This window comes from Penicillium coprophilum, assembly GCF_028826855.1.
Source record: "Penicillium coprophilum strain IBT 35676 chromosome Unknown utg000002l_segment0_segment1, whole genome shotgun sequence".
In the NCBI taxonomy this organism is placed as follows: domain Eukaryota; kingdom Fungi; phylum Ascomycota; class Eurotiomycetes; order Eurotiales; family Aspergillaceae; genus Penicillium; species Penicillium coprophilum.
Window position 1 is genome coordinate 3969415 of NW_026622722.1, and position 24619 is coordinate 3994033.

Here is a 24619-nt window from a genome sequence, read left to right on the forward strand (position 1 = left end):
GAACAAGACGATGTTTATACGAAAATGTTCTTGCAGCTTAAGTATAACCGCCACAAATTCAACCTACGCTCTTCGGCCCCGAAAAGACACGCGGGTCATGACTCTATACAAGGAAGTGACCTCTAAGCGGTCGGTGTAATCGTATTGGGGCCGTGTTAGAATGATCCAGCGAGAAGGCCAAAAAGTGGCTTCGTCCGGGAGTAATTGGTTCTCCGCTGCGACTCACGATGAATAAAACAACCGGTTGATATCTAGCCACACTTCTGGATCAAGATGCAGTGAAGTGATTTTGATGGTCACAGTAGAGCTAGCTGGAATGATTGCTCTGAGGACGGCAAGCCGGTCTTTCTTGCAGCCAGCGTTGATATTTCGTAGCAGCCTGTACGCGACGATCGAGAAGTATACTAACACTAGTGCATCGATTATACCGGCGAGGACGGGCATCGTCGGAGCTTAGGAAAATAGACTCAAACCCAGCTTAGCAGAGCTGTCATAAGAAACAGAGGGGGCTCAGTAGTAAATATGTATCTGGGGCAAAAGATACGAGCGCCGAGGCGTGACAACACGTGCTGCATAGACGGCACTCCCTATAGAGCTCTACTTCATGCAAACGGGCACAGCGTGATATTAGAAGAGACTATATGAGTGATGTGAATTACTAGGCAAAACCTTTTCAAAAAACATCTGGAAAGTGACAAAGGGTGATGGGGGCATATGGTTACGTACTTCAGTGGAGGTGTAGTTAAGATATATTCGCGGAAAACGTCTAACCAATGCAGGAGATTCCTTGTCCGAATCGAGCCTGTGATACGATTTAAGTGATTACTCAAATACTCACCTATTTTCTTTTTCTACTATTGACCCGGAAAACATCAAAATGAGACAAGCATTTGTTCTTAGGCTCCGTTCTAGGGCCTCTCTACTATCCAAGGCTTCCAATGGATGCTTTCTACCAGGCTTCACACTGTCAAGAGTGAGAGTCAAGAGTGAGACGAAGCGATTAAAACTCAATGCCCACATATTCCAATTATATCAGGGTCATTTTAAGCGTCAAGATTCTTAACCACAGCCGCAAGAGTCATATAGTTACCGCAAGTCAAATGGGATACGACAGTCTATTACCGCCAGTGCGCCAACTCAGATTCTGGCTGTGGTATACTTAATAGTGAATCATATTGATTCTTTGTACTAACAATCCTTCACTTTAGAACATCACATCTAGATCGAAAAGTTGGTTCACAAATCTAGGTCATTTTCAATATTCCATACTTCACGGCTAATTCTTTTCCTCTCCTAGCTATAAGACCAATGGGGGAATAACTAGAAAATAATATCAGACTGCCAAAAATGGGTCGAATTACTTGGGAAATTAGCAGTAATGGACTGTCGTAGCCCATAGTACCCCACAGCGCCCAGGTTGTGAGAAATCAGATTAAACACTTCAAGATCTATGTCCTGTTTCGATCGATGAAGCACCTCTGTCAAAAAGTTGCAGTATTCATCAAGTGCTTTTATCAACTGGAAAGCTTACCTGTCAATGATTAGATGCTACTGAGTCGAGCGGATGAATCAAAGACATTGATACTCCAGTAATCTTCACGGTTTGTATCGCCGAGCGTTGGGTTGCACTAAGGTACTTTTGTACAAGTCAATGGACACGACTGCTTTAGTGGTTTTGCGATAGTAAGAAAGACATTGATTCCAATCCAGTGAATATACCCAATGGAGAAGATCCGAGATGAACAAACAGTGAACGGAGAGGAAAAGAGTAGACTAACTGGGACTGGAAGCCATATAGCTCCCCCAACTTTGAGAGATGAGATCACACTGTAAATATTGCCCTGGATGGAAATTCCTATCTCTACTGAAGGCATGCTCATGGCTCATGAGATCCTTACCTCTAAAATTAGACACCCCTGGAGTCATGGCGATGCTTTTGGCAAAATGGTCAGCCGGGTACATTTATATCGAGTTCGGAGTTTCTTATATTTTTGTTCGAACTATATATTCCAAGTCCGGCCTTTTCGTAGCTTTGCTTTTGTTGGGATAAAAAAACATCTCAGTAAGACATGGCGACTGCACTATTCTGCCTACTTTTACTGGTAGCTGCTGGTATTTATGGCTTGGGCCGAGTTATATACAATGTCTTCTTCCACCCACTGCGAAATTTCCCTGGGCCATGGATGGCCGGGGCTACGTCGAGTTGGAAAGCATATAACGAAGTTATAAAACAGCAATCGGCGGTTCATCAGCTCTTTGGTCTCCATGAAAAATATGGTACGAATAAGTTGGGACGATAAGACATTTTCTTGTAACATTTCTAATAGGTAATATTGTCCGTGTTGCTCCGAACGAGGTGAGTTGTGAATGATTCAGTCTACACTGCCCTATCTGGGCTGTAGGACTCACATAGATCTATCACTCACATGTCACAGCTCCATTTCGGAAGCCCCGGTGCGTTCCACGATATCTACCATAGCAGCAGAAGGTGGGACAAAGATACGGGACTTTACCGAACCCCCGGGGTTTCATCCGGATCCTTCACCTTCTTGAAGTATGCCCAAGCAAAGGAACGACGGGAGGTGATTCTTCCCATTTTCTCCAAGAAAGCCATCAATAGTCTTGAGCATCTCGTCTGGCGAAATGTGGGTAGTGTATTACTTTACTTCTATATCTTAACGATCACTGAATCAACAGCTCCCAGGCAAATCGTCTCGCATCCTCCATTGCCAAGGTCAATGCATCCAAAAGGTCTGTTGATCTGCTCTATGCCTTCAGATCCTACACCCTCGACACTATAATGTGCTTCACATTCGGCAGTTGCATAAACGCCCTCGACGCGCCGGCGTTCAGCGATCCTCTTATCTTAGCCATGGATGCCAGCCTTCGTATGCTACCCTTAATGAAGAATTTTCCCATGATCCGAGATCTTATCTTTGCCCTACCACCGGCCTTGGTCATGCGCCTCATTCCAAACGCTCAGAAACTAGCCCCACGCCTGTATCAGGTTCGGGATCTCGTCCAGCAACAGCTTCAAGTCGTACTAAGCTGCCCTTCAAAGCTCGATAGTGTGCCCCATGAGACCCTCTTCCACCGTATGCTTGACCCAGAGTCATACCGGAGCAAGGAAGTCCTCAATATGACAGAGCTACACGATGAAGGCTTCACACTCATCTTCGCAGGTTCCAACACAGTAGCTGATACGCTGCTCATGGGCCACTGGCACACAATGCAGAATCAGACCTTGCTAGCCCAACTACGAAGCGAGATCTGGACTGTCTGGCCCGATGTTGAAAAAAGGCCATCACTGACAGATCTCGAGACCCTACCACTACTCACAGCAACAATCAAAGAGTCTCTCCGCTTTATTCCGTCCGGGGTATCGCTAACGCGCGTCGTACCCACAGGAGGCGCCGTGATAGCCGGACAGCAGATCCCGGGTGGGACGGTGGTCGGGATGGCTATCTTACATGTACATCAGAGTGTGGAAGTTTGGGGCAATGACGCGCTTGTTTTCCGACCGGAACGGTGGCTAGAGAGCACGGGGCAAGCAAGTGCCCCCAATGGGAAGAATGAATTGGATCACTGGCTCGTTCCGTTTAGTCGTGGGCCGCGTATGTGCTTCGGTATGAACTTGGCCTGGGCGGAGATGTATATTGCTTTTGCGACTATGATCAGGGGCTTTGATTTGACTATTGATGGTACTACGGAGGAAGATATGGAATGGCGGGAGTGCATTGCGGCTTACTACCCTAAAAGACACTTGCATGCGTGGTGTCGCCCGGTTGGGTCTGGGAATACGAAGTGAAGAGGCATTATTTATATAACTTTGCGACTTGAGGCCCAGGAAATTGCAGACCGTATCAGATATTGTGGATTGTTGACAATATGTACTACCCTACGTACACGAAGACAACATCTGTATCGAGGCACGGTCTCGTTTTCAAGGCGTGAAGCACCCGTCTCTTTTTAATAATCAGCCTTGTAGGTACCATCCCATAAAAACACATATGGGCACCATTGAGGACATATATGTACTCATTGCATTATCAATCTATGGTGTGTAGTGATTAAAAGCCTGCACATGCACCCAGGAAGGTCATGCATGGCTGACTATCTCAGGATTACCTAGACAGATCCATACTTTTCAAACATGAGGAACTTCTCGTGCTCTCAAATCTAGCCTGAATGTATTTCAGAAATCAAAATAATGAAGAAGCGCCTGTCGATAAAATAATCGGCCGCTCGTGCTTGAATAGCATGTCAATTAAACCACATACTTTAAATATGTCAGCGAGTTCTCACTACCACGAGTCGTTTACATGAACTTACTGGAATGAACAGGTAGGGGACCTCTTTTTCATAGCGCTTCCAGGCCTCACCGTACTTTCTACGGCATCTGTTGATATCTCTGTTGGTGCGATGGATGATCATGATCATGAAGAAAACAAAGTAGAACCACGGGAATGGGCTCCTATCAGGTAGTTAGTCACCACAAATTCTTCCACGCGTTTGTATATATGAGGTCTTACTTGAAACCAGTAATCAGTCCCCAGGACATAGAGAAGAACATGTCAGGGACATAATTTGGCTTTCGGATGATTGCAAACCAGCCATCGACCATGATGTGATCGCCCGTGTCTGTTTGAATTGTCTTGGGGTTTTCGATAGCCTGCCACGGAACTTGAGGAAAGGTGTTGCGTTTGACAAGCTGGCCTTTTTCCTTGTGGCGAAATGCGTTCTTCTGGCCGTTGGCGCTATCCCACATCCAGTAGAAGAAGATGTACAATGCGGCAAACACCCCGAGCGCGTACGAGTTCCAATGATACTCGGCTGGGTCGTGGTTGGCTAAGTAGAGCGCACAGTGGCAGTAGGTAAATGGCACACCGGCCATGTTCCAGAAGGTGAGCAGGAATCCCAGCTTCTCAAAGTACATGTCCCTAGCTTAGCGTTAGCAAGATAGGAACTCGAACTCTTTCACTAGCACATCTCTAGACTGACCAGCTTGTAATAATCATTTGCTCAGCCTTAGCACAAGCATTGGTGTACAAGTAATGGGCTCCAGCCAAGAAGACTACCTCGGCTGAGACGTAGCCATATGTTTCGTATTGACGAGCAGCCACGGAGCAGGTGATGAGGAACAGGATAAACCAGGGAATTCGGACCTCGTAGAACATTTTAAAGTCCAGAATACCAATGCGTGGATTCAGCTCAGCGCCCATGAAGAAATCATAGATGGGAGAGCCGGACAATCTGTGGGTTCGTCCGCGCACGATAGCTTGGAAGTACACGATGAAGCTGTTCAGGAATCCGGACAGAATAGCGACAGTCATGATGGATCCAAACTCGTCGATTAGTGTGTACAGAGGGAACACGCCAGTGGCATGCAGGACGCCCGCAATGGCAAGTGTCGCATAGAAGCTGGAATAGGCAGAGCAGTAGTAGGGAAGCCTCTTCCCACCTTCATGTCTCAATGGTCGACCGAAGTTCGAAACGCCGGGCATGTAGCAGTACATGACAGCTTCGAGGATGAAGAATATCCAATAGATCGCCCATGCTTTTCCGGTTGGATAGGCTCCGTCATAGACCAGTTGACACAAGTGACGACCAAAACCAGCCCATGTTTGGCCGGGCTCGGGCAGAGGAAGCTGGCCCCCATAGTATGTTGCACCAACCCACATGTACCACATCACTAGAGGAAACCCCGTCATCAACAGTGCAGCACCAATTGAACCACCGAATTCGAATTCGTCCGACGCGCCATCAAGGAACTTGGGGGTGGTTTTTGTTCCATTCTCCTTGCCACTAGCTGGCCCAGTAGCAGGAGGGCTTCTCCGTCTTACCGTCATTGCTAGAAATTGAGAGGGAGTTCCCGAACAGAGTTGGAAGAAAGAAAGATTGTTGGCCCCTGGTTTTGCTGTGGTATCAGGTGACCGTACGGAGTACTCCGTACACTTCGTTTGAATAGCTTCCAAAGTAATAGAAAGAATGACGCTAAAGCAATCTGTAAGATTAGTGGGTTTTTCTTTATCTTGGCATGCAGTTTCTGTTGGTTGTAAATGTGGCCAGACTACGGAGTACGGAGTATAGGGGGCTGATTTGTTAGTTTTGTATTTTGGCCCCCGAATCTACTAGGTAACTACATAATTACATGGTAATTTCTTCTAGTTGTCGCCCTAGAAAAGCCATAGAATCAAGTCAGGGGCAATCGGCCTCGGAGAAAAAGCAGACGAAATCCTTGAGGAATATCATAAAGTCCGATATCATACACTCTCACTGTCACGGAGTATTTGCAGAGTATTTGCAGAGTCAGAAACTAATAGGAACCTGCTTCGCTGAAAACTCACAGATAATTGCTAATCTTGCCTTTATTTCAGGCTACTCTTTGCTTTCCACACTAATTTGGCTGAGGCCTTGTTTGCGCTTTATTTTCGTAGCTGATAAACCCGATACCACACTCTCCCATTAGAGTTTCAAATATTTTGTAGTAAGGTCCGATGTAGTGTGGAATTTGAGAAGCGAGATGAGGAATTTATTAGGATGATTGAACTACTCTGTGTCTTCACAAGCTTTGGCAACAATCTGATCAAGTTGTGTTATTGCAGGTGAAGAGGTATGTCTATACATATATATCTCCACTAGCCTCGAAGATATTCTCATCTCTCTTCCTCTGAGTTGATGAGACTTTTCATAACTCAAATCATTGTCTAAGTAGGCTAGATCCTGCGAATGAATTCTTCGGGTGTACAGGCTAGTGGATGAGATCATGGAAACTATCCACAACATTGAGCTAGACTGTATTGTGAACAGTGTGGAACGGTGTAGGACTGTGAGTAGTGTGAAAAACCATGAACCACGTATAATCCCAAATTGTAAATACTCCTATAGTATAAATAATACTCCATACATACTAGCGGTATATGAGGTTGTAGGATTGGGTATTGAGAAATATAGTGATAGACATTTCACAGGAGTTCATCTTAAAATAAATTCTACAAAGCGTATCTTTGAAAGAAAAATTCCGCATTTAACGAAGTAGATTAGTAGTACAGCAAAACCATAAACTCTTACAAGGAATCATAGCAAAAATGGTAGTTAGAAAGCATACAGTATAGCTGCTGTGAGGCTATCGTACCCGCTTCTCCTAGATGGTATGACTGAATGTCCATGCACTATTCCACGCTGTGGTTCCATTGCATGAGACCGATCCAGGCATCGTGCCCCAAGACGATAGCATACTTCGCAAATGTTGAAGCTCCCTTCATTACAAGCAGCACAGTGGTAGAAGTATTGATCCTTCAGCATGAAAGCCATGCAAATATCACAATGATATGCATGCTCGTGGTCTTGATAGGGGCCGTCATCGATCATGTCAACTTGTACTCCAAAGTTTGTCTCAGAAAGTGTGCTCAGGAATTTCACAACATCAGTTCTATTGTGCAGTATAGCATCGGACAGTGCTGTGCGGCCGAACTTGTCTTGAGCCTCACAGTCAACACCGGTGTTTTTCAACAGTGCAAGAATTGATTGTAGATAGCCGCGAGTTGCAGCAATATGTAGAGGTGTTCGGCCATATCGATCGGCTTGATTGATGATTCTGATCTTGGTCGAAGTACAAAGAGCTGTCAAATTAGAGTAGATGTTTTCCAAGACGGCATGGAACAACACGCCACGACCGTCATTGTCTTCGGTGTTGATATCAGCACCATTCTCGAGGAGAAGGTCAATTACTTCTGTACTTCGATTCCGAGAGGTCGCCGCCAAACTCAGCGCAGTTCGACCCGCATGGTTTTTGATTTCCAGTTCAGCACCCCAGTTCAGCAAGACTTGTATCACGGACGTTTGACCTAAGATTGATGCGCGCATGAGTGGTGTCGTGTTGAAAAGGTTGTCGATAACGATAACATTGGGGTCAGCGCCCCTGTCCAGGAGAAACTGAACAATTTTCTCATGTCCATTCAGCACTGCTGCTGAAAGCAAACCATTTAATTCCATATCGCGGGAATTAACATCTATATTCAAGTCAAGAAAAAGCTTCACCAAATTTAAATGGCCATATTGAGTGGCATAAAATAAGGGAGTATGGCCTTTGTTATCTTTTGGGCGCGGGCTCCCTTGCTTCAAAAGAAGATGGGTAACGATATCTGATCCTTGCTTGGCCGCAGCATGAAGTGGTAACCTCCCTCTGTCGTCGGGAGAGAGTGAATCACTATTTCCTTCGAGTAGTAGCTGGACTACTCGTTCATGGCCACTCATAGCTGCTAAAAATAGAGGTGTCTTGCCATCGCTGTCTTTGATAGTGGGATCTGCGCCATTCTTTAGAAGCAATGTTATCATATCTGGACAGTTCTGTTGTGCTGCCCATGATAAAGGGGTTTTTCCAACAGCATCCACACAGTCCACTAAGCCACCAAGCGAAATCAATTTTTGAGTCACATCAAGCAAATTAAAGTAAGCCGTAAGATGTAGACCTGTAGCAATCTGCGAGGCTTTTAGTGGATAGGAACGTCCTCCAAATCTATCATTGAATAAGCTGGAATAGGAATTGTCGCTACTAGACCAAGCCATGAACTGCAAACAGGAGTCCACTTTGGGTCTGTCTAGCAGTAGTGCAAGAATTGCTTCCTCGATTAGAGGTTGCTCCCCAGCTATTTCAAGCTCTCGGATATGACTGCCCCAGAAAGCAGCTGCGTAGGGTCCAAAAGGATAGCGATCCTGGCGCAATTTGAAATCTTCCACTGTTTGGCAATGCCCTGTTTTGAAAGTATCACAAGACAAATATGCCACGCAGATGCTGCTAATGTCATAGTTTGCTTTTGGGAACCAACTTGATTGATTACGCTGGAAGAATTCTTGGGTTGTATAATGCACCAGTCGAACGACATCGCTTTGTTCATCGATGGTCACTAGGCCGGCGCAAACCGAAACCATGTCAATGAGATCGGGAAGATTATCCTCATCAAAATCTGGCTCGTTTATCTCGACCGCTAGTGCAGTCTGGAGCTCCACTGTAGTGAGCGGTCTCTTAGCACAAGTAATCCATGCAAGCACTTGCATGGCCATCTCTGTTTGATCGGCGATTTGTCCTTGGATTCGTTTCATTGCATCGTGATATGCAGAGTCGTATTGGTTTGTACTTGATGAAATGTCTTTTAAGGCGGATCTGATTGCTTTAGGTGATCTTTTCCCAACCAAGGAGTTGAGGTAAAGCTGGGCGAGTAGGAACCTAAATTCTTATGTTAGAGAACTGCTCCTCGATATCTTTTGCTGAGCGATAAGTATCTACTCACATCCCATCAACAGCAGTGGTAATCCCCATCGAAATATCTGTTTGCAACTCTGAATTTCGTGAAACAAATGCTGGAAGCATTTCTAAATTTCCTTGTAGATATCGCATGACATCTGGCGTGCTGGCACGAATCTCAAGTGCTGGCTTCCCTCTGAAAGTCTCAGTTATTTCAGGAATAAACCGGGAAGTTGCGAGAAGGTTTATGTTGCAAGTATCCTGAAGTTCGAACATCGCATCCAAGAGCCTTGTTCGTGATCCATCACTCATCCGACATTCATCCAAGGCATCGATTACAATATAGACCTTCGCCAAATCACTCGGCTTTGATAGCAATTGGATAACAGTTTTGGATATATCCCCAATTGAAGGTCTTGTTCCTCTGGCCATATGTTCAGTATACATCTCTCGGATGCTACTAGGCAGCGGTGACTGTGACTGAGCCAATTGTTTCAAAATGCTCGATATCAGGGCAATAGCGCTTTTCTCATCTTGCCGCTTGAAATTGCAGTATATATACGCAATAGCAACCTCGGCTTGATTTCCAAATCGATCGTAGAGGTCATCGATCACAATAGACGCCAGAATTGTTTTCCCAGCACCTGGTATCCCAGGACAAAAGAGCGTTTGCTTTGAGCCTAAGATCCAATTTTTAAACTCGGCTGAGTCTATGAACCACTGTCCAGTACCTTCCTCATGTCGACCAATGTTGTCGCTTTGCTGGGAGGTATAGTTTGACGGCGAGAGCCAATCAAGGATTTTCCGACACTCTTCCTCGTCTTGATGCTGTACCAGTTTTGCCACACTGCGTTTCATTGTTTGTCCATTGAATGCAGTCAGGAGTGCGATATTGGTGCCGACTCGAAGGCGGAGTTCTTGGATGTCGCTTGGTTCCCACTTCAGGCGTTTCCACGCCCGCTTCGCGATATTTCGTTTTCCGTCAATCGGAGTCGACAGCTCCGTATAGTCTTCAATCTTCTTTAAAATATCGGTAAGGACCTCGTGGCAACCTTCCGATATTTTGTGTAGTTCAGCCTGTTGCTGGTTGCTAAGCTCCTTTGCGGATATGTCGATCTCCACATCTTGCAATACTAGTGAGAGGCTTCTAACTCTATCAACCCTCTTTTTAGTACAACCGGTACAACGGACAAAGCAGGATCGAATTGAGGATTGACCTACTCATCAGAAAGGCTCTTGAATTGAACAGGTGCTTCCACAAAATCTTTTCGAATCTTGGTGGCGAGTTTGATAACTGCAAGAAAATCCCCGATACCAAACCCAAAGCTCATTGTAGCAATATGGAGCAGAGTGAGATGGGTGGGGAGTTGACAGATGAGAGACAAGTTGAGAAGTCTCAGCCTCAAACGCGGGGTCGACCCGCGCGTAATCCGCCTGCTGTCCACTTCGACCGTCTTTTGAATAGCGTGGTGATCTCAAGAAATCACAGTGGCAGTTGACAATACATTATGCATCCAATGTACAAGCTGGCCAAGCCGAGGGCTGGCAAATTTGTCGCCTGATCGCTCCTCGTCATTACCCACTGTTCGACTGTTTGACGGTGGTCCTGCGGAGATCCGATGCCATACCTGACTGTGTCATGTTGAGTAGCCTTGGGGATAAATACAGACTTGATGGACAGCCCCCTTGAGAATGAGTGAACCAATATCGATAACTCTAGACCAGGAGTCAGCAATGAGAGTAGATAGGTGATGGCCTTCATGAGCTGATGGACGGGGCGATTTTCCGTGCAACACGGTAGAGGCAGTGAGATAGTAACGGTGAAGCTCAAAGGATAAAAGGTCGCTGACGGATCACTGTTTATGAGAAGAGCGAGAGAGAAAAGGTCTACTTGGTAGGGAAGCAGTTCCTAATTGAGATATGAACAGCCACGCTCCCTTACAGAGAGAGACAATATTCTAACAGCGTACGACCACGATCTTAAATGGCCCATGGGGGTAGAGAGAGCACTAAAAATATATTTTTTTCAGTGTAACTATACATTCATTAATTGGACGTTGACACAAAGCAAATATGTATCAAACTTCGAAGTCACTAAGCCAGACATATGTAAATCACATATCAATTTAGACAGTCACCCGGTTGGCCTTCAAATACTCATAATCCGGCATGGAATCCCGGGTAGCCTTCTCGAGCATCTCTGCGACCTCATTCCCAAACTCAACGCGCCACTTAGCAACCTCCACATCAATATCAACTGACACGGGCGCCTTATCCTTCACAACACCAGTGGACTGCTCCAAAGTCGACAACATGATGGAAGCAGCAACCTTATGCATCTGCACCTCCTCGGAATTACCCGTCCTTCCATTCTCGGACACCCAGTTCTCAGACTTTTTCGTATCGCCATTCCACTCAAACTGCAAGGACGCGGTGTCCAGACCAGCCTTCTCACAAAATCTAACCACAGCACCTTGGTTATGGATGACATCATTTGCATCGATGACCAAAGGCGCGATAGGTTCATCGGGCTGCTCAAGACACCAGTCGAACAATTTCCGTGTCCACTTCATGGTCATATTCGTGATCGTCGCACCTCTCATTCCATCATCGTCAATAAATCCAGCTTTGGACAGCTTGATCATGGCCCGATACATCGATGCCCAAGCTAGTGCCGGGTGACGGATGATGAAGACTATCTGCCAGGTGCGCAGGTACTCGTCCGGCATGACGGTTTTGTTATTGGCCGAGAAAGTTTGCGAGGGCCCGTAGCGTTCTGGCATGGATACGTTGAACTCTTTCATGTATTCAGAGCTTTCGGCGCCGTTGATAGTGCTCGTGAAGAAGCCCGGGTTGAGGAACCAGAAGGCATGCTCTTTAGCAAACATTATCTTATTCTCGGTGCGTGCTCGGGTGGAATAAGCTTCTAGTTCATCGAAGCCTTGTTGGATGGCGGCTTTGGTCTCGTCCTTCGCCTCTGTTGTCCATTCCTCTAGAGGTCTATCCAAACGACCGTCCCGGCCAGCTATCATGAAGGCATCATAGAAGAAGTAGCCGGCATTTGGGCTAGTGAGGACATTGGGTTGGTTGTGGATGTTGAGGATTTTGACGAGTAAATTCGAGGCGGTGCGGGGTACACTGACGAGAAGTACTCGGTGTGGTTGGTCCTTTTCCGTGATGGACATGGCGTTTTGTCAGGATTTGGGGGCTGAATGATAATTAAGCTTAACCTATTGTGAGGCAATGAGCGTGAAGAGAGATGGCTACATTCTGGAGTCAGATGGCGTGATCTCACTTAAATAGATTCAACTTCTGTCCAAGCCCAGGATCACCCGTCTTTTGTCAAGTTTTTTTCACCCCTCTCTTTCCTGCATACAAGTGGATCAATTTCTAATATCTAGGAGTTAGCATCGATGGGAATTCGGAGAGTTTCCCAATGGGGTCGGACTCCGTATAAACCGCTCCGATCGGTCTTTGTCGCTGTTTGTTAAGACCGAGGAAGGGTCAATGAAATTCTTTATTGGACTGCAGTGGTGATCGGCAGCAAAGATACCATGTATGTCTCAGCCCGTCGGCCTTCGGACCAGACCCCCCGAGGCAAGGAGTCGGAATCCATACGGTGATTTGTGATAAATCATCGACAAGCGTGACTCAATGATCTCTTTCCTTGATTATATGTGCATGCGTTATGCTCAATTGGCATACGGAGTACAGAGTACGTAGATCTAAAATGAAGGCGGGGTATAAGTAAGAGAGCTAGATTCGACTGGAGATATATATGGCACTCCCTAGTCTTCACAGTACCAAGTTCATGTTTCATGTATCCCATTCGAGGACAGCACAGAAATCTTGAGACAGAATCACAATACATGAATTGCTCAACACTCGATATCTCTTGACTTTCAAGAGCTTTCGCAAAGACTAAGCTAACACAGTAAAACACACACTTCTGCAAGATATATTAAGCAAAAATAAATCGTAAAACGCACTTTTCAACGAGGGGAAGAATCAGAATCACTGCTCTCTGCCTCTGCCTTGGCAAGACTTTGCTCCCTGGTGAGTGTCGGGTTGCGAATGACCAGGGCAAAGGCAATCAGGGGAACTGTCAAGCAGATACCCGTGATGCAGAGCAGACGCTGCGTCTTCTGATAGGCCAGAATGACATTATCTCGGTCGGACGTACCCACAGGGTTGGCGGCAGCGAATGCAAGAGGCTGGGCGTAGACATATGCAGCGAGAGTTTCGTTGCCGAGTCTATAGTTTAGTTCAGAAGGCAAGACCTGGTTCCAAATCGCGCCGGAGATTGTGTTTCCTAGTGCACTACCGACATTGTACGCGGCGAGGTAAAGACCAGTTATGACCGCGAGATCTATGGGATTGTTAGTCTGTGAGTTATACGTTTGTTTGGACAAATTATGTTGAGGGGTACTGACGTTCATGCTTGGAGGCAACCTGAATGCTGGCTTGAGCTGGGTAGGGGAACATTCCACCAGCTGGGAAATTTGTTAAATATGTTCAACCATGGATGGAGTGCAGTCAATTACTTACCAATGCCTAGCAGAACTTGCGCACCAATAACACCGGAATGACTGGAGTTCGCAACGCCACCTCGGAAATAAATGAGGATTCCAAACGCAACCATGAAGAGGAGAGTTCCCGCCACGATGAAGGGCTTCAATTGGCGGATCTTCATGACAATAAGTCCGAGAATCACACCTGTGATGACGGAAACAAAACTGTAAAGAGATGTGATCCGAGTTGCACTGAGAATTGATTCGTCGAAGCTGACGCATAGCACGGTGTATAAGAAATCACCTTGCAAATACCACGCTAAAGAAATGTTAGATTTCGAGCATAGAGAGTATCCTGAAAGACGTACCAGTGTTAAGCATGATAGGGATTCCGAGAGCGCCCCAGACAGCACGGTCCTTGAGAAGCTAGACCCGAAGTGAGTCAGTAAAAATCATGAATTTTGCTTGAATGATTCAACTTACGTTGAATGGCAGCATCGGGTGCTTGCAGGTTCTCTCCCAGAAAATCCAAACCGGGATGAGCAAAACGCCTATGACAAGCGGCGCGATCACCTTTGCTGTCTTCCATTGTGCAGTTACACCTCCAGCAAGAGTGAATGGAACAAGAATACACGCCAACATGGCAATCAGCAGAATGTTGCCGACAATATCCAGATGCCAGAACAGTTCGACAGCCAGCTGTTTTTTCCCCAGGATCTCGAGAGAGCTCTTGTACGATTCAAGGGCCCCAGACTTCTTCGCACGTCGCTGGACGAAAAAAAGGACCCCAATAAGAGGGAGTGCACACACGGGATAAATAATAGCAAACATGCCAATGCCCCATTGCCATGTAGTGACTTTAAGAACGGCTGCAGTCAGGTTGCCGCTAATCCAGGTATTTATCTAGAGGCAATCCGCTGCATTAGTAGGCTGCGACTGGTAGATGAGAGCACATGTGGCACTCACAATAAATGGCAAGGCCGGAACATAAGAGAAAAGGAGACGAGATCGGCTGGAAGTGACATCGGCGACGAGGACTTCAACCAGAAGCATCATACAGGTGTATCCAATCTAGCCAGTATTAGACGTAGACCAATACGATAGTTTTTGGGTGCATATCTTACCTGGTAGATAACAGCGCCCGCCGCGAAACCTTCCACACTCGTTGCACATGCTTCCACAATAGTACCCACGGTATAGAAGAGGATTGAGACGAGGATAAGTTCCACTCTGCCGAACACGTCTGCAATTTTTGCCGAAGTAGGCTGTTAATATAAGGTCAGCTGCTGTAATAAACTGTTGGTCTCTGAATCTCCGTACCTGTGCAGCAGCAGCAATGACGGCTCGGAGAACATTGATAGTCGCAAGCAAACTGTGCTCACCATAACTTTGAGTGGCATAAGGCTGTCAAATTATGAGATATTAGTATGATTTTCTCTGATCGACGTGTCTTGACGTCAGAACTGCGAGATAAATACCTGATATGTATAGCGAACAGTTCCATCCAGACCATACACATAGGCGACCAGGAAAATTGCGAAAAACAGACAGACCCGATCAGGCAATCGAAAGTACGATGTAATAATTTCGATGCGACGAACACCTGGACTGCCTTGACCCATCAAATTCACAGGCTCCTGCAGCGAGACAGCTTCATCGCGGGGGTTCTTCGAGTCTCCACTGACGTGGGGACCAACGTTGATCTCACGAACGAACGACATGATTATCGTACAGAATGAGATCTCATTCAGATCACCTATGTAGAGAAGAAGAAGAAGAAGAAGAACACAGTCGAAAAAAAAAAAAACAGGGAAAAGATGATTGCCAAGAGATAAAAAGTCTAAGATAAAACCGCTCAATCAATCTTATCAGATGGGCGAGTGACCCAACCTTCCAACCTTGTACCGAGGCGCGCTAGAGGCGTTTGTCTAAGAAATCAACCATTCGCGAAGCTTGACTGAGTCCCCACCCAAATCTAGCCATGGCTCGAAGTTATTTTTTGACTTAGATCTCGCTCTAGACTTACCCGGTGTCAATTATAGCTCTTCATGGGTAGTTTTTACATGGAGACCGGCATTATCGGATGGCTTCCTGTTCCGGCATAATCTCGGCGTTGCATTTATGAATGATCAGTCATAGTCCAAAAAGAGGTGCCGACTGAGTATATAACATTATAAAATATAACATACTATCATAAAAACAGGACTGTTCTAGTATCATTTAGGAAATGAATGTTTTCCGAAATGTACGGAGTACGAAAAAAAACTACCCTGGAGATCCCTGGAGGAACCCGACCAATAGAAGTCGATTATGTAATGATACTCGGCCGGGGCCGCCGGGAACGTGGAAAACCTGCCCGCATGGCCCCCACGCGGCTATGGCCAGGTTCATCTCGTTGCTTATCAAACCTTCAGATTTTACCAATGAGGCTGCATTGACCCAATCATGGCTGGGTCTATATTCCCACCAGAGCTTTGGTTGATGATTATCCAGTATCTTCGTGATGAAGAAAGTCCACAGCATATCAGCAGACTGGCACAGACATGCAAGTTTTTCCATCAAGAAATCAACCATGTTATATATCAGTCTGTCCGACTGAGGCGGGTAGAAAATGCTCGCCGTTTTGCAAAAACTGTGTCTAGTCGCCCAGACTTGGCGGCACTTGTCAAGGAAGTGCGGCATGCCGATGATCTGGGCTTTTCCGACTTTGCTGGCCACTCCGAGCCATTTTATCAAGCACTCACCAAGTTGCAAAATCTGCAAACACTGGTCATGAGAAAGGAATACTGTTTAAGCCATGAATACACACCAGAAGCGGCACTCCAGGAAGTGCTTACCGATATTTGCCATGATGCCCAAGACTCATATGTGCGAGAATCGTGTTTGGAAGATCTGATGATGGACATGGAAGCCCAAGGGTACCCTCTTGGCTCTGCGTCAGATCCGTTCGGTCTTGGATTTCATCCTTGGGGAGAAGATTTCTCGCTTCACTGTTGGGCAGAAGATTTGATAGAGGGCACATATTTTAGCAGAGACAATCTCAAAGACTTGATTTCAGCACTGCGGACATGTAAGTCTCCTAATCCAAGCTTTGCATCATGTATTGGAAGTATCTATTCTTACAAAAAAAAACAGGTCACATTGGAACCGACTCAGACCTCGACCCTAATCCGAAGAAGAACAGGTATCAGCCTTCTGTCGAATTTAATGAAACGATTTTTACACTGCCCCGGTTGCAAAAGCTTTGCATCACTGGTGCTAGGTTTCGGAAGTTTGGATTGCGAGAAGCATCAATTGAAAATTGTGCCACGGACCTAAGAGAGTTGCTGCTCCTAAACTGTCATGTCTCCACTGAAGATCTTGAGCTAATCATTCGATTTCCCTGCGCCTTGCAACGAATAACCATCAGGGTCCCTCTTTCGCTCAAATCTACCTACGAGGAAGACTATTATGTGTTCTTCATCGAGGAATTGAGCGCCCGGCATTTTGAATCCTTGGAGTACTTGGATTTGGATATTTACGGGGGCACAGACCACGGATTCGGTCTCGATCCCTTTGATGTCCTCAAGGAAATCATAGTCACACCCCGTTCCATAACAGGGAGTGCCGGCGAGGAGATGATCCTGCCACATAGTCTCCAGAGACTTACGATCCGATACGAGGAAGGCACTTGTCTACCACTAGCATCTATCCTCGAAGACCTCGAGAATAAATACCTTCCCAACCTGCGCACTGTGATATGCCAGATACCTGACAAAACCTGCGAAGGTACAACCAGCTCGGAGGTACTCGTCGAAGCTGAAGCTTTCAAATCTAGATTCAAAGATTTGGGGGTAGACTTGTCAACAGAGCTCGTTCCATATCCTCTGACCATGCCAAAATATGACGTCTGTCCTTGTGAAAACTTAGCATTCTTTCATAAATTTCCCTTCCACCCCCGTGTCGAGCCTCGCCCACAAATCGTGCAGGCTTCCAATGCAACCGCTGCAGGTCAAAATACGGCACCCACTCAGAGCAACCCTACGACTGGTGGCGTGCCCTCTTCAGATAATGATGATGATCCATATGATGGTGACCCTCCTTACTTGTACGACATCAGTCTGAGCCCACTTTCTCCTCCCCGAATGCCTGCATTCACGGATTACGACGACTATTGTGATTGGGCGTATGGTCGTTGACTGGGAGGAATCTGTGTCTTCTCTTGCCGTATGTTATATATGTCTCTCCCACAGTGCCTGTTCGTTTCATTATCTTGTATTTCAACCTGGGAATTTTTACTTTAATAGCCGGCGACGTAAGCGCGTCTATGCGCTGCCGTCTGAATCAATGCTGACGGCCTGACGATTCGAATCTTGCCTACCTCTAATATCCAGGACCTGCTGGTATAATCTTTACTCTTGTAAGCTAGTCGGCACTTTTGAGTTTTTCTCCAGAAGCCATTTCGATAAATCAGAAACTACGGTTCTACAAGGAGCACAAACCACAGGTAGTATTGTAGCGCCCTTGGGCCTATACACGTTAAGACGAAGATGAAGCGAAGTTGGATCAATGCAACAGGATTTGCTGATAAGTATTGCCTGTAGATTGAACCTATGTTTGAGGACATAAATCACCATCAAAGTCGTGACTTGGTGGAAGCTCGTGGTCCAACTACCGGAAGCAAGCTATCCTGACTGAGACGGTTCATCTCGGGATCATAAAGCGATTCTGTCTCGACAGTCGCCCTGATGCGCTTTCCAAAATACTCGATTTCCACTTTGGTGCCTTCATCTACGCCCCCAGGAAGCCATGCATAGGCAATTGGTTTTCCAATAGTGTACCCAAAGGCAGCGGTGGTTACATATCCAGCTGCTTTGCCATTGTAGAACACAGGCTCCTTACCAAGAATCATCGAGCGACCATCATCAACTGTCAAAGCCCGCAGCCGCCGCGAGGGTACTTGGTTAGAAAGGCGTTGGATGGCGGCTTTTCCAACGAAATCATCTTCCTTATTTGCGTCCACGGCATAGGCAAGACCAGCTTCGAACGGATTGTGCTCTGTCGTCATATCTGCGCCGTAAGTGCGGTATCCCTTTTCGAGGCGCAATGAGTTGAACGCACTGCGGCCTCCAGCAATGAGTCCGTGCAGCTTGCCAGCTTGCCAGATTGTGTCCCATAGGCGTTGGCCGTACTCGGCGCTGGTTTGGATTTCCCAGCCTAGTTCGCCAACATAGGACTTGCGGATCATTGTGACTGGGATACCCGCAAGAACTGCCTCTTTCAGGGCAAGGTAGGGAAGGCCCTTGTTGGAAAGGTCAACCGTGCTGATTCCAGCAATGACGTCCCGTGCTCGAGGGCCCCATAGCCCGATGCAGCATGTGCTACCTGTGATATCGCGAACTTGGATCCATTGCCCTGGGTTGTTTTGCTGTTGGACTCGAGCTTCTCTTGTAAGATACGCTAAATCTGTTGTAGTGTTCGCTCCGATCTGGAACACATCGTCGTCAAGTCGTAGTACAAAGATGTCACCCCGAATGCCACCTTCATCATTCAGGAGAAGAGTATAAGTAACAGTACCTGGCTTGGTGCCGATATTACTGGTGGTTAGCCGCTGAAGCAGACTGACTGCCCCAGGCCCGCACATTTCGAACCGATGGAAAGCAGTCATATCAAACATAGCTACAGCATTCCGTGTCTTCCACGCCTCGGCAGCAGAGATAGGTGAATGCACTTGTGCTGACCAGGGATCTCGATCGACAGGCTGCCATGATGGCGGGAGAGACTTCACGAGATCTTCGTTTGCTTCATACCACCACGGTCGTTCCCAGCCTCCAGTCTCAAGGAAGAAAGCCCCCAGCTCCCGCTGGCGTGAGTGGAATGGACTAACACGCAAATTGCGGGGCGACAACCGTTGTTGAAGCGGGTGAATAATGTCATATATTTCGGTAAAATTTTGCTGCCCGGTCTGGTTCACGTAGTCCTGAGTGAGTTGGATCTCTTCGAAGCGGGATAGCTCACATTCAGATACGTCGATCTCTGATCTACCGGTTGTGAGTATTTGTGCGAGAGCTCGGGCGACTCCTGCTGAGTGTGTAACCCACACGGCCTCAGCTACGTAGAATCCGTCGATATGGGATGGTTGGCCAAGAATTGGACCGCCGTCGGGTGTGAAGGAGAAGATGCCATTGAACCCATCCGCGATCTCTGTGTCCTGAAGAGTAGGGAGTAGCTTTTGAGACTCTTTCCAAGCTGGTTCAAAGTCTCCGGTGGTGAAAAGGAGGCGGGAAGGCATGTTTTGTTCATCGACATCTCTGGGTGTGAGTCCTAGTGATGACGCGACAACGGGCATTGGACGGTGCCCGTAGTATCCAATCCCGTACTGCCCGCCATGTTCACGGTAGTAAAGACCCTTATCTTGGTGCCGGAGGATTGGAAGTGTGGCATTCATTCCATTGAGCAAGCTATTGATATCTCGCCCAGCGAGAGCGGGTACTGCCGTAGTCTTTGCGTACTGGTGCGCCAGCGGGAGCAAAGGAATTTTCACACCGACCATAGCTCCTAAGTCAACCCCCCAAAACCCCGCACAAGAGACAACGATGTCTGCTGGGATAATACCACCGGGAGTACTGACTCCAGTAACACGACGGCCGTCCCGCTCAATTCCTATTACGGGAGTATGGCCGAGATAACGAACACCGGCCTTGCTTGTCCGTTCAATGAGCAGCTGTGTTGCTCGGGCTGCCAGTGCGAGACCATCAGTGGGGATATGGAGACCGCCCAGCACCATATCGTTATTCAAATGAGGATACATCTTGAAGCACTCCTCGGCGCTCACTAAATGGGCCTCGATCCCCCATGATGAGGCGTATCCATGTTTCCGCTTCAGATCCTCCAGCCGTGCGGGTGTAGTTGCTACTTCGAGACCGCCCACTTGATTGAAGCATCTGTGTCCATCCTTCTCTATCGATAGAAGCTTCTCGACTGTGTACCGTGCGAAATGTGTCATGGTCTTGGAGGGGCTTGTCTGAAATACGAGACCGGGGGCGTGTGACGTCGATCCGCCCGGCATGTGCAACGGGCCCTGCTCAACGACAGTGATATCCGTCCATCCTCGAGAGACCAGCTCATCGGCGAGGTTGGTACCCACGATACCGGCTCCAATGATGACTACGCGTTGTGTAAGGGACATTATTGTATGACAGTTGAAATAATACACTCATTAGAAAGAGGCATTCGGGCTATTTGTATTTTCCCATAATTGGTGACTCGTACAGAGTGTGACCTTCTCGTACACATCTCCCCGCACCCCGCAGAGACATGGGATAATTATATAGTGTGTCGTGAAGCTGAAGATAAAGATATTACGCCCCGCACGGGTTCCGGCGATGTAAAGCCGAAAATTCCAGTGATTAGCACGGCTGCCATTTCGGAGGAATCGGAGTATATTCTTGGCCCACGTTAGTAGAGATAATGAAGGTCGTCAATCATAATCAGCCAACCAGCTTGATGTGGCGCTTTAGCGTTGACAATGGATAACATTTCCTATTTGGGTCACAGGTCCTAATTTTAGTATGAGGGGGAGCGCTATCTTTTTTTTCTCAGTGAGTTTGGCGTTGTGCTTATAGGACGATCCAGAGGTTGAGTGTGTATCTACCTACTTAGTCGACAAATCTATATAGCCCAGGCGGGTGAGTCGCGAACTGATACGTGCATTTCAGAGTGACATCGGATCGGAAAATCGAATCATCCGCGTTATCCCCAGATTGGTACTCCGTACAGAGTACATTCCACCAGTCGATTGAATCCTATATCTACACAAGCATTTATCTTCAGGCTCTATAGTGGTAAATTTGGCTTGAAAAATGACGTCTCTAGGGCCAGGAAGAAAGCATCCGTCATAAGAACTGGCTTGAATAAGATTTAAGTGTATCTGAGCTTTGGACCAGGATCTAACAGATCTGTGTGTTTAAAACTGAGCTAGCTACTTGTAGTAAGGAAGGTAGATGATCGTGCAATGAATCGTTGATAGTCAATAATTGTCATTGGCAGCACATTTCAACATCATAGACAAAAATGGTGCAATCGCCATTCTACGGCCTCTGATTGGCCAACTTGATAGCGGATGCAGGGGTATGTTCAATGGAGGCGTTGAGTTAACAAATAAGGTGTATATCGTTTCAGATCTAAGAGAGATCAATTACTCTATCTATATTCTATAGATCTTCATAGTAACAACTTTCACAGAACAAGTCAACCCCAGACTTGTGCGGGGCAAACGTTTTCATGTTCGGCTAGAGCCGATCCGTGGGGAACAAGGAACAATCCCTGTCTTTGGGACCTTCACTCTTTCTCGGAAACCTCACCTTCAGAACAGCCATGCTATCTGCATTTTTCTATCCCTCATCATGACCAAGCCTGGTACACCTCCTGTCCCCGAGGAGCCTCCCAATGCAAACTTGGGCGACTCCGGCCCGACTCCCGCTCGCGACACCCGAAATGACGACCGAGAAGCATTAGAGCTCCATTCGATCCAAACCCAAGAAGACAATGAGCTGGACTACTCGACTCCATCGGCTTCATCTGGCGACGAGCATCACATGCCCACACGTCGAACCCCGTCTCGGGCTGATTCCCGGCACTCGCGCAAAGTCCGCAAGGGCGTTTGGGGTTGGATTTGTCGCTTCTGGGGTCGAAACGTTATTCTGACCGTACCGCAGAAAAGCAATCGGGATTACTTTGGTACGTTATTTTGTGGACACGTTGTTAGCAATCTAATTAACGCCATGAAAGCCCTAGAAAGAACGTTCCTTGCGTATATCCGCACGTCGACGGTTATCGCTATGCAAGGGGTGCTCGTTGCACAACTTTTCCGTCTACAACGCCCGTTGACAGAAGTCGATCGTCTGTCATTTCACGAAGTCGGTATCCCACTTTCGGTCGCCTGCCACGGTGTAGCTGTTATCGTCGCCTTGGTAGGTGCGATCCGATTCTGGAGACAACAAAGTGCTATTGCTCGTGGGAAAGTGTATGCTGGAGGGTGGGAGTTGAACTCGGTGGGCGTCTTGATATTTGCTGTAAGTTCTCCCTCGGGTGATGGTCGAACTCTGAATTCTAATCAACTCTCTGTTCTCAGGTTATTGTGGCAACCTTGGTTCTTACTGTTATAATCCTGATCCAAATTGATTTGAGCTCCAGTGCGCTTCCTAATCGAATATTATGGTCATGAAATTGTGTTCAGGACTTTGTCACACTCGCCATATATGCATCTGCGCGGCGAGGAAAAAGCTCATCCGAAATGGGTATCTTATTAACTATATATAATAATGATTTAATCCTATCTTCCATCTATCTTGAACCTTTGTTGCCAAACAAAACTGCCTTTACTGCCTTTCTTCGGGGTATATCACACTCTGGTCCACCTCGAAGCATATCTCTCGATGAACACCCCGTCAACGTCGCATGTTGAGCCAGTGAGTCGTCAGTGCTTCACTCTACTTCCGAAGTGGCTACATGTCTCGCAGATGCGTGGGGTCAAATCCCCTGATAGGCACCAGACTGCATTCGCGCAACAGTGGCCCTGGTATATTAATAATACCTCACGCCGCCGCTCGTTCCTATGGCATTCCATTCTCTCTAGCCCAGATGGTGGAGACGGACAACGAGGTTACTATTTGCTAGTCGAAGGAATCGAATAATACGATTGAAGTTGAGAATCAGATTGATCAATGCGACACTTGAAGCTTGTTGACTTGGTTGCTTACAGTTTTTCTCAAGTCTGGCTGGCCTTTTTTGTCTAGATGGTTGTGACTCGATGGATCACGGCCTCCGGATGGAAAATAAGTTCGGCTGGAAGTCTGCCCATGTTAGACATCCCGAGCTATATACCCGGTGTAGCAACCCAAGTAAATGACCAAAGCACCTGGTTAAGAGCAATCCAAAGTACAAGGTATATATTTCGTCATTTCTTCCAAGGTAAAAGTGAGTCTTGAGGTGAGGTGTGAGGTGAGAGAGTGATCAATGAAATGATCATAGATATGGGAGAGGGAAAAAGCTCAGGGTCAGCACGATGAGAGGGCAGTTGTATCAAGTGACGTTTGATCAATTGTCCCAGTCTTGTATTCTTCCAATCCTTCGTGCTCTTTATCATTTCATTCATTTCCTTTTCCTCTTCTTCTCCCATCCACGTCCTTTAGGCCAAGTCGAATTTCAAGGACTTCCAATCACTACTATCCACGCCTATCAACGTTTCACGTTTCACGTTTCACGTTCCATTGCCACCTTTTGCCATGGCCAATCCTATCCCAGTTTATGTAAGTGAATATGACGTCCGGTTTTTTCGGCTGCATCAACTTCACAAATCTCCCCCTCACATAACCAGCCGGTATGAGCCATCTGATCCCGTCCCTCCGAGGCACGAGTATTTGCGTCACACGGGCATAGCCTGAGATTGCTTTTTGTGCATCTAACATACGACCAGCTTCATTCATTTGGAGATGCCACTTTCCAATGTCTCAAGCCATCCCTCTATCATTATACTATCATTATACCTACCCAAGCAACCACAACATCAGAACATAAACACATGTATATGAACTAACTTTCTCTAGGTTGAGGTGTTCTGCACATACTGCCAGATCGATGGACATGAGGTCGTGAATTGCCACGCAATGTATCATTACCTCAGCAACATCCTAATTGCCACAGAAATGGACACCAGAAAGGCCGACCAAGGCACAGTAAGGACTGCCCGGTGAACAATGGGCCTTATCTAATATGCTAATTTGTGGTCTTTGATATAGCAGCCTGAGGTTATCAAGAAGACCCTTTGCGTGGCCCACTGGGGTCAGAGCAAGAAGGGTGAGGTCTAAAAGAGCACCATGATTAG

The 24619-nt window shown here is 46.9% G+C and overlaps 9 protein-coding genes across 9 annotated transcripts; 4 read left to right on the forward strand and 5 right to left on the reverse strand.

The window, feature by feature from the left end:
• Positions 1-2069: 2069 nt before the first annotated feature.
• Positions 2070-3808, forward strand: N7500_003543 (cytochrome P450; the record flags this gene model as incomplete). The annotated part of the gene is made up of 4 exons (XM_056674689.1): positions 2070-2277; positions 2328-2356; positions 2436-2645; positions 2705-3808. The coding sequence occupies 4 exons, from the start codon at positions 2070-2072 to the stop codon at positions 3806-3808; spliced, it is 1551 nt and encodes a 516-aa protein (XP_056535214.1).
• A 459-nt stretch (positions 3809-4267) lies between these two features.
• N7500_003544 (Ergosterol biosynthesis ERG4/ERG24) lies at positions 4268-5849 on the reverse strand (the record flags this gene model as incomplete). Its single annotated transcript, XM_056674690.1, has 4 exons — positions 4268-4279; positions 4333-4474; positions 4533-4940; positions 5002-5849. 4 exons carry the CDS (start codon positions 5847-5849, stop codon positions 4268-4270), a joined length of 1410 nt encoding a protein of 469 aa, XP_056535215.1.
• A 1246-nt stretch (positions 5850-7095) lies between these two features.
• N7500_003545 (uncharacterized protein) lies at positions 7096-10575 on the reverse strand (the record flags this gene model as incomplete). Its single annotated transcript, XM_056674691.1, has 3 exons — positions 7096-9226; positions 9291-10397; positions 10466-10575. 3 exons carry the CDS (start codon positions 10573-10575, stop codon positions 7096-7098), a joined length of 3348 nt encoding a protein of 1115 aa, XP_056535216.1.
• Positions 10576-11370: 795 nt separating this feature from the next.
• Positions 11371-12429, reverse strand: N7500_003546 (uncharacterized protein; the record flags this gene model as incomplete). The annotated part of the gene is made up of 1 exon (XM_056674692.1): positions 11371-12429. One exon carries the CDS (start codon positions 12427-12429, stop codon positions 11371-11373), a length of 1059 nt encoding a protein of 352 aa, XP_056535217.1.
• An 807-nt stretch (positions 12430-13236) lies between these two features.
• Positions 13237-15476, reverse strand: sit1 (putative siderochrome-iron transporter Sit1; the record flags this gene model as incomplete). The annotated part of the gene is made up of 9 exons (XM_056674693.1): positions 13237-13613; positions 13678-13737; positions 13793-14074; positions 14124-14181; positions 14239-14658; positions 14722-14826; positions 14880-15020; positions 15076-15159; positions 15234-15476. The coding sequence occupies 9 exons, from the start codon at positions 15474-15476 to the stop codon at positions 13237-13239; spliced, it is 1770 nt and encodes a 589-aa protein (XP_056535218.1).
• A 724-nt stretch (positions 15477-16200) lies between these two features.
• On the forward strand, positions 16201-17933 carry N7500_003548 (F-box protein; the record flags this gene model as incomplete). Its single annotated transcript, XM_056674694.1, has 2 exons — positions 16201-16825; positions 16891-17933. 2 exons carry the CDS (start codon positions 16201-16203, stop codon positions 17931-17933), a joined length of 1668 nt encoding a protein of 555 aa, XP_056535219.1.
• A 437-nt stretch (positions 17934-18370) lies between these two features.
• Positions 18371-20923, reverse strand: N7500_003549 (GcvT family protein; the record flags this gene model as incomplete). The annotated part of the gene is made up of 1 exon (XM_056674695.1): positions 18371-20923. The coding sequence occupies one exon, from the start codon at positions 20921-20923 to the stop codon at positions 18371-18373; it is 2553 nt and encodes an 850-aa protein (XP_056535220.1).
• Positions 20924-22139: 1216 nt separating this feature from the next.
• N7500_003550 (YidH family protein) lies at positions 22140-22960 on the forward strand (the record flags this gene model as incomplete). Its single annotated transcript, XM_056674696.1, has 2 exons — positions 22140-22808; positions 22868-22960. 2 exons carry the CDS (start codon positions 22140-22142, stop codon positions 22958-22960), a joined length of 762 nt encoding a protein of 253 aa, XP_056535221.1.
• Positions 22961-24020: 1060 nt separating this feature from the next.
• Positions 24021-24602, forward strand: N7500_003551 (uncharacterized protein; the record flags this gene model as incomplete). The annotated part of the gene is made up of 3 exons (XM_056674697.1): positions 24021-24044; positions 24342-24470; positions 24534-24602. The coding sequence occupies 3 exons, from the start codon at positions 24021-24023 to the stop codon at positions 24600-24602; spliced, it is 222 nt and encodes a 73-aa protein (XP_056535222.1).
• Positions 24603-24619: the final 17 nt, after the last annotated feature.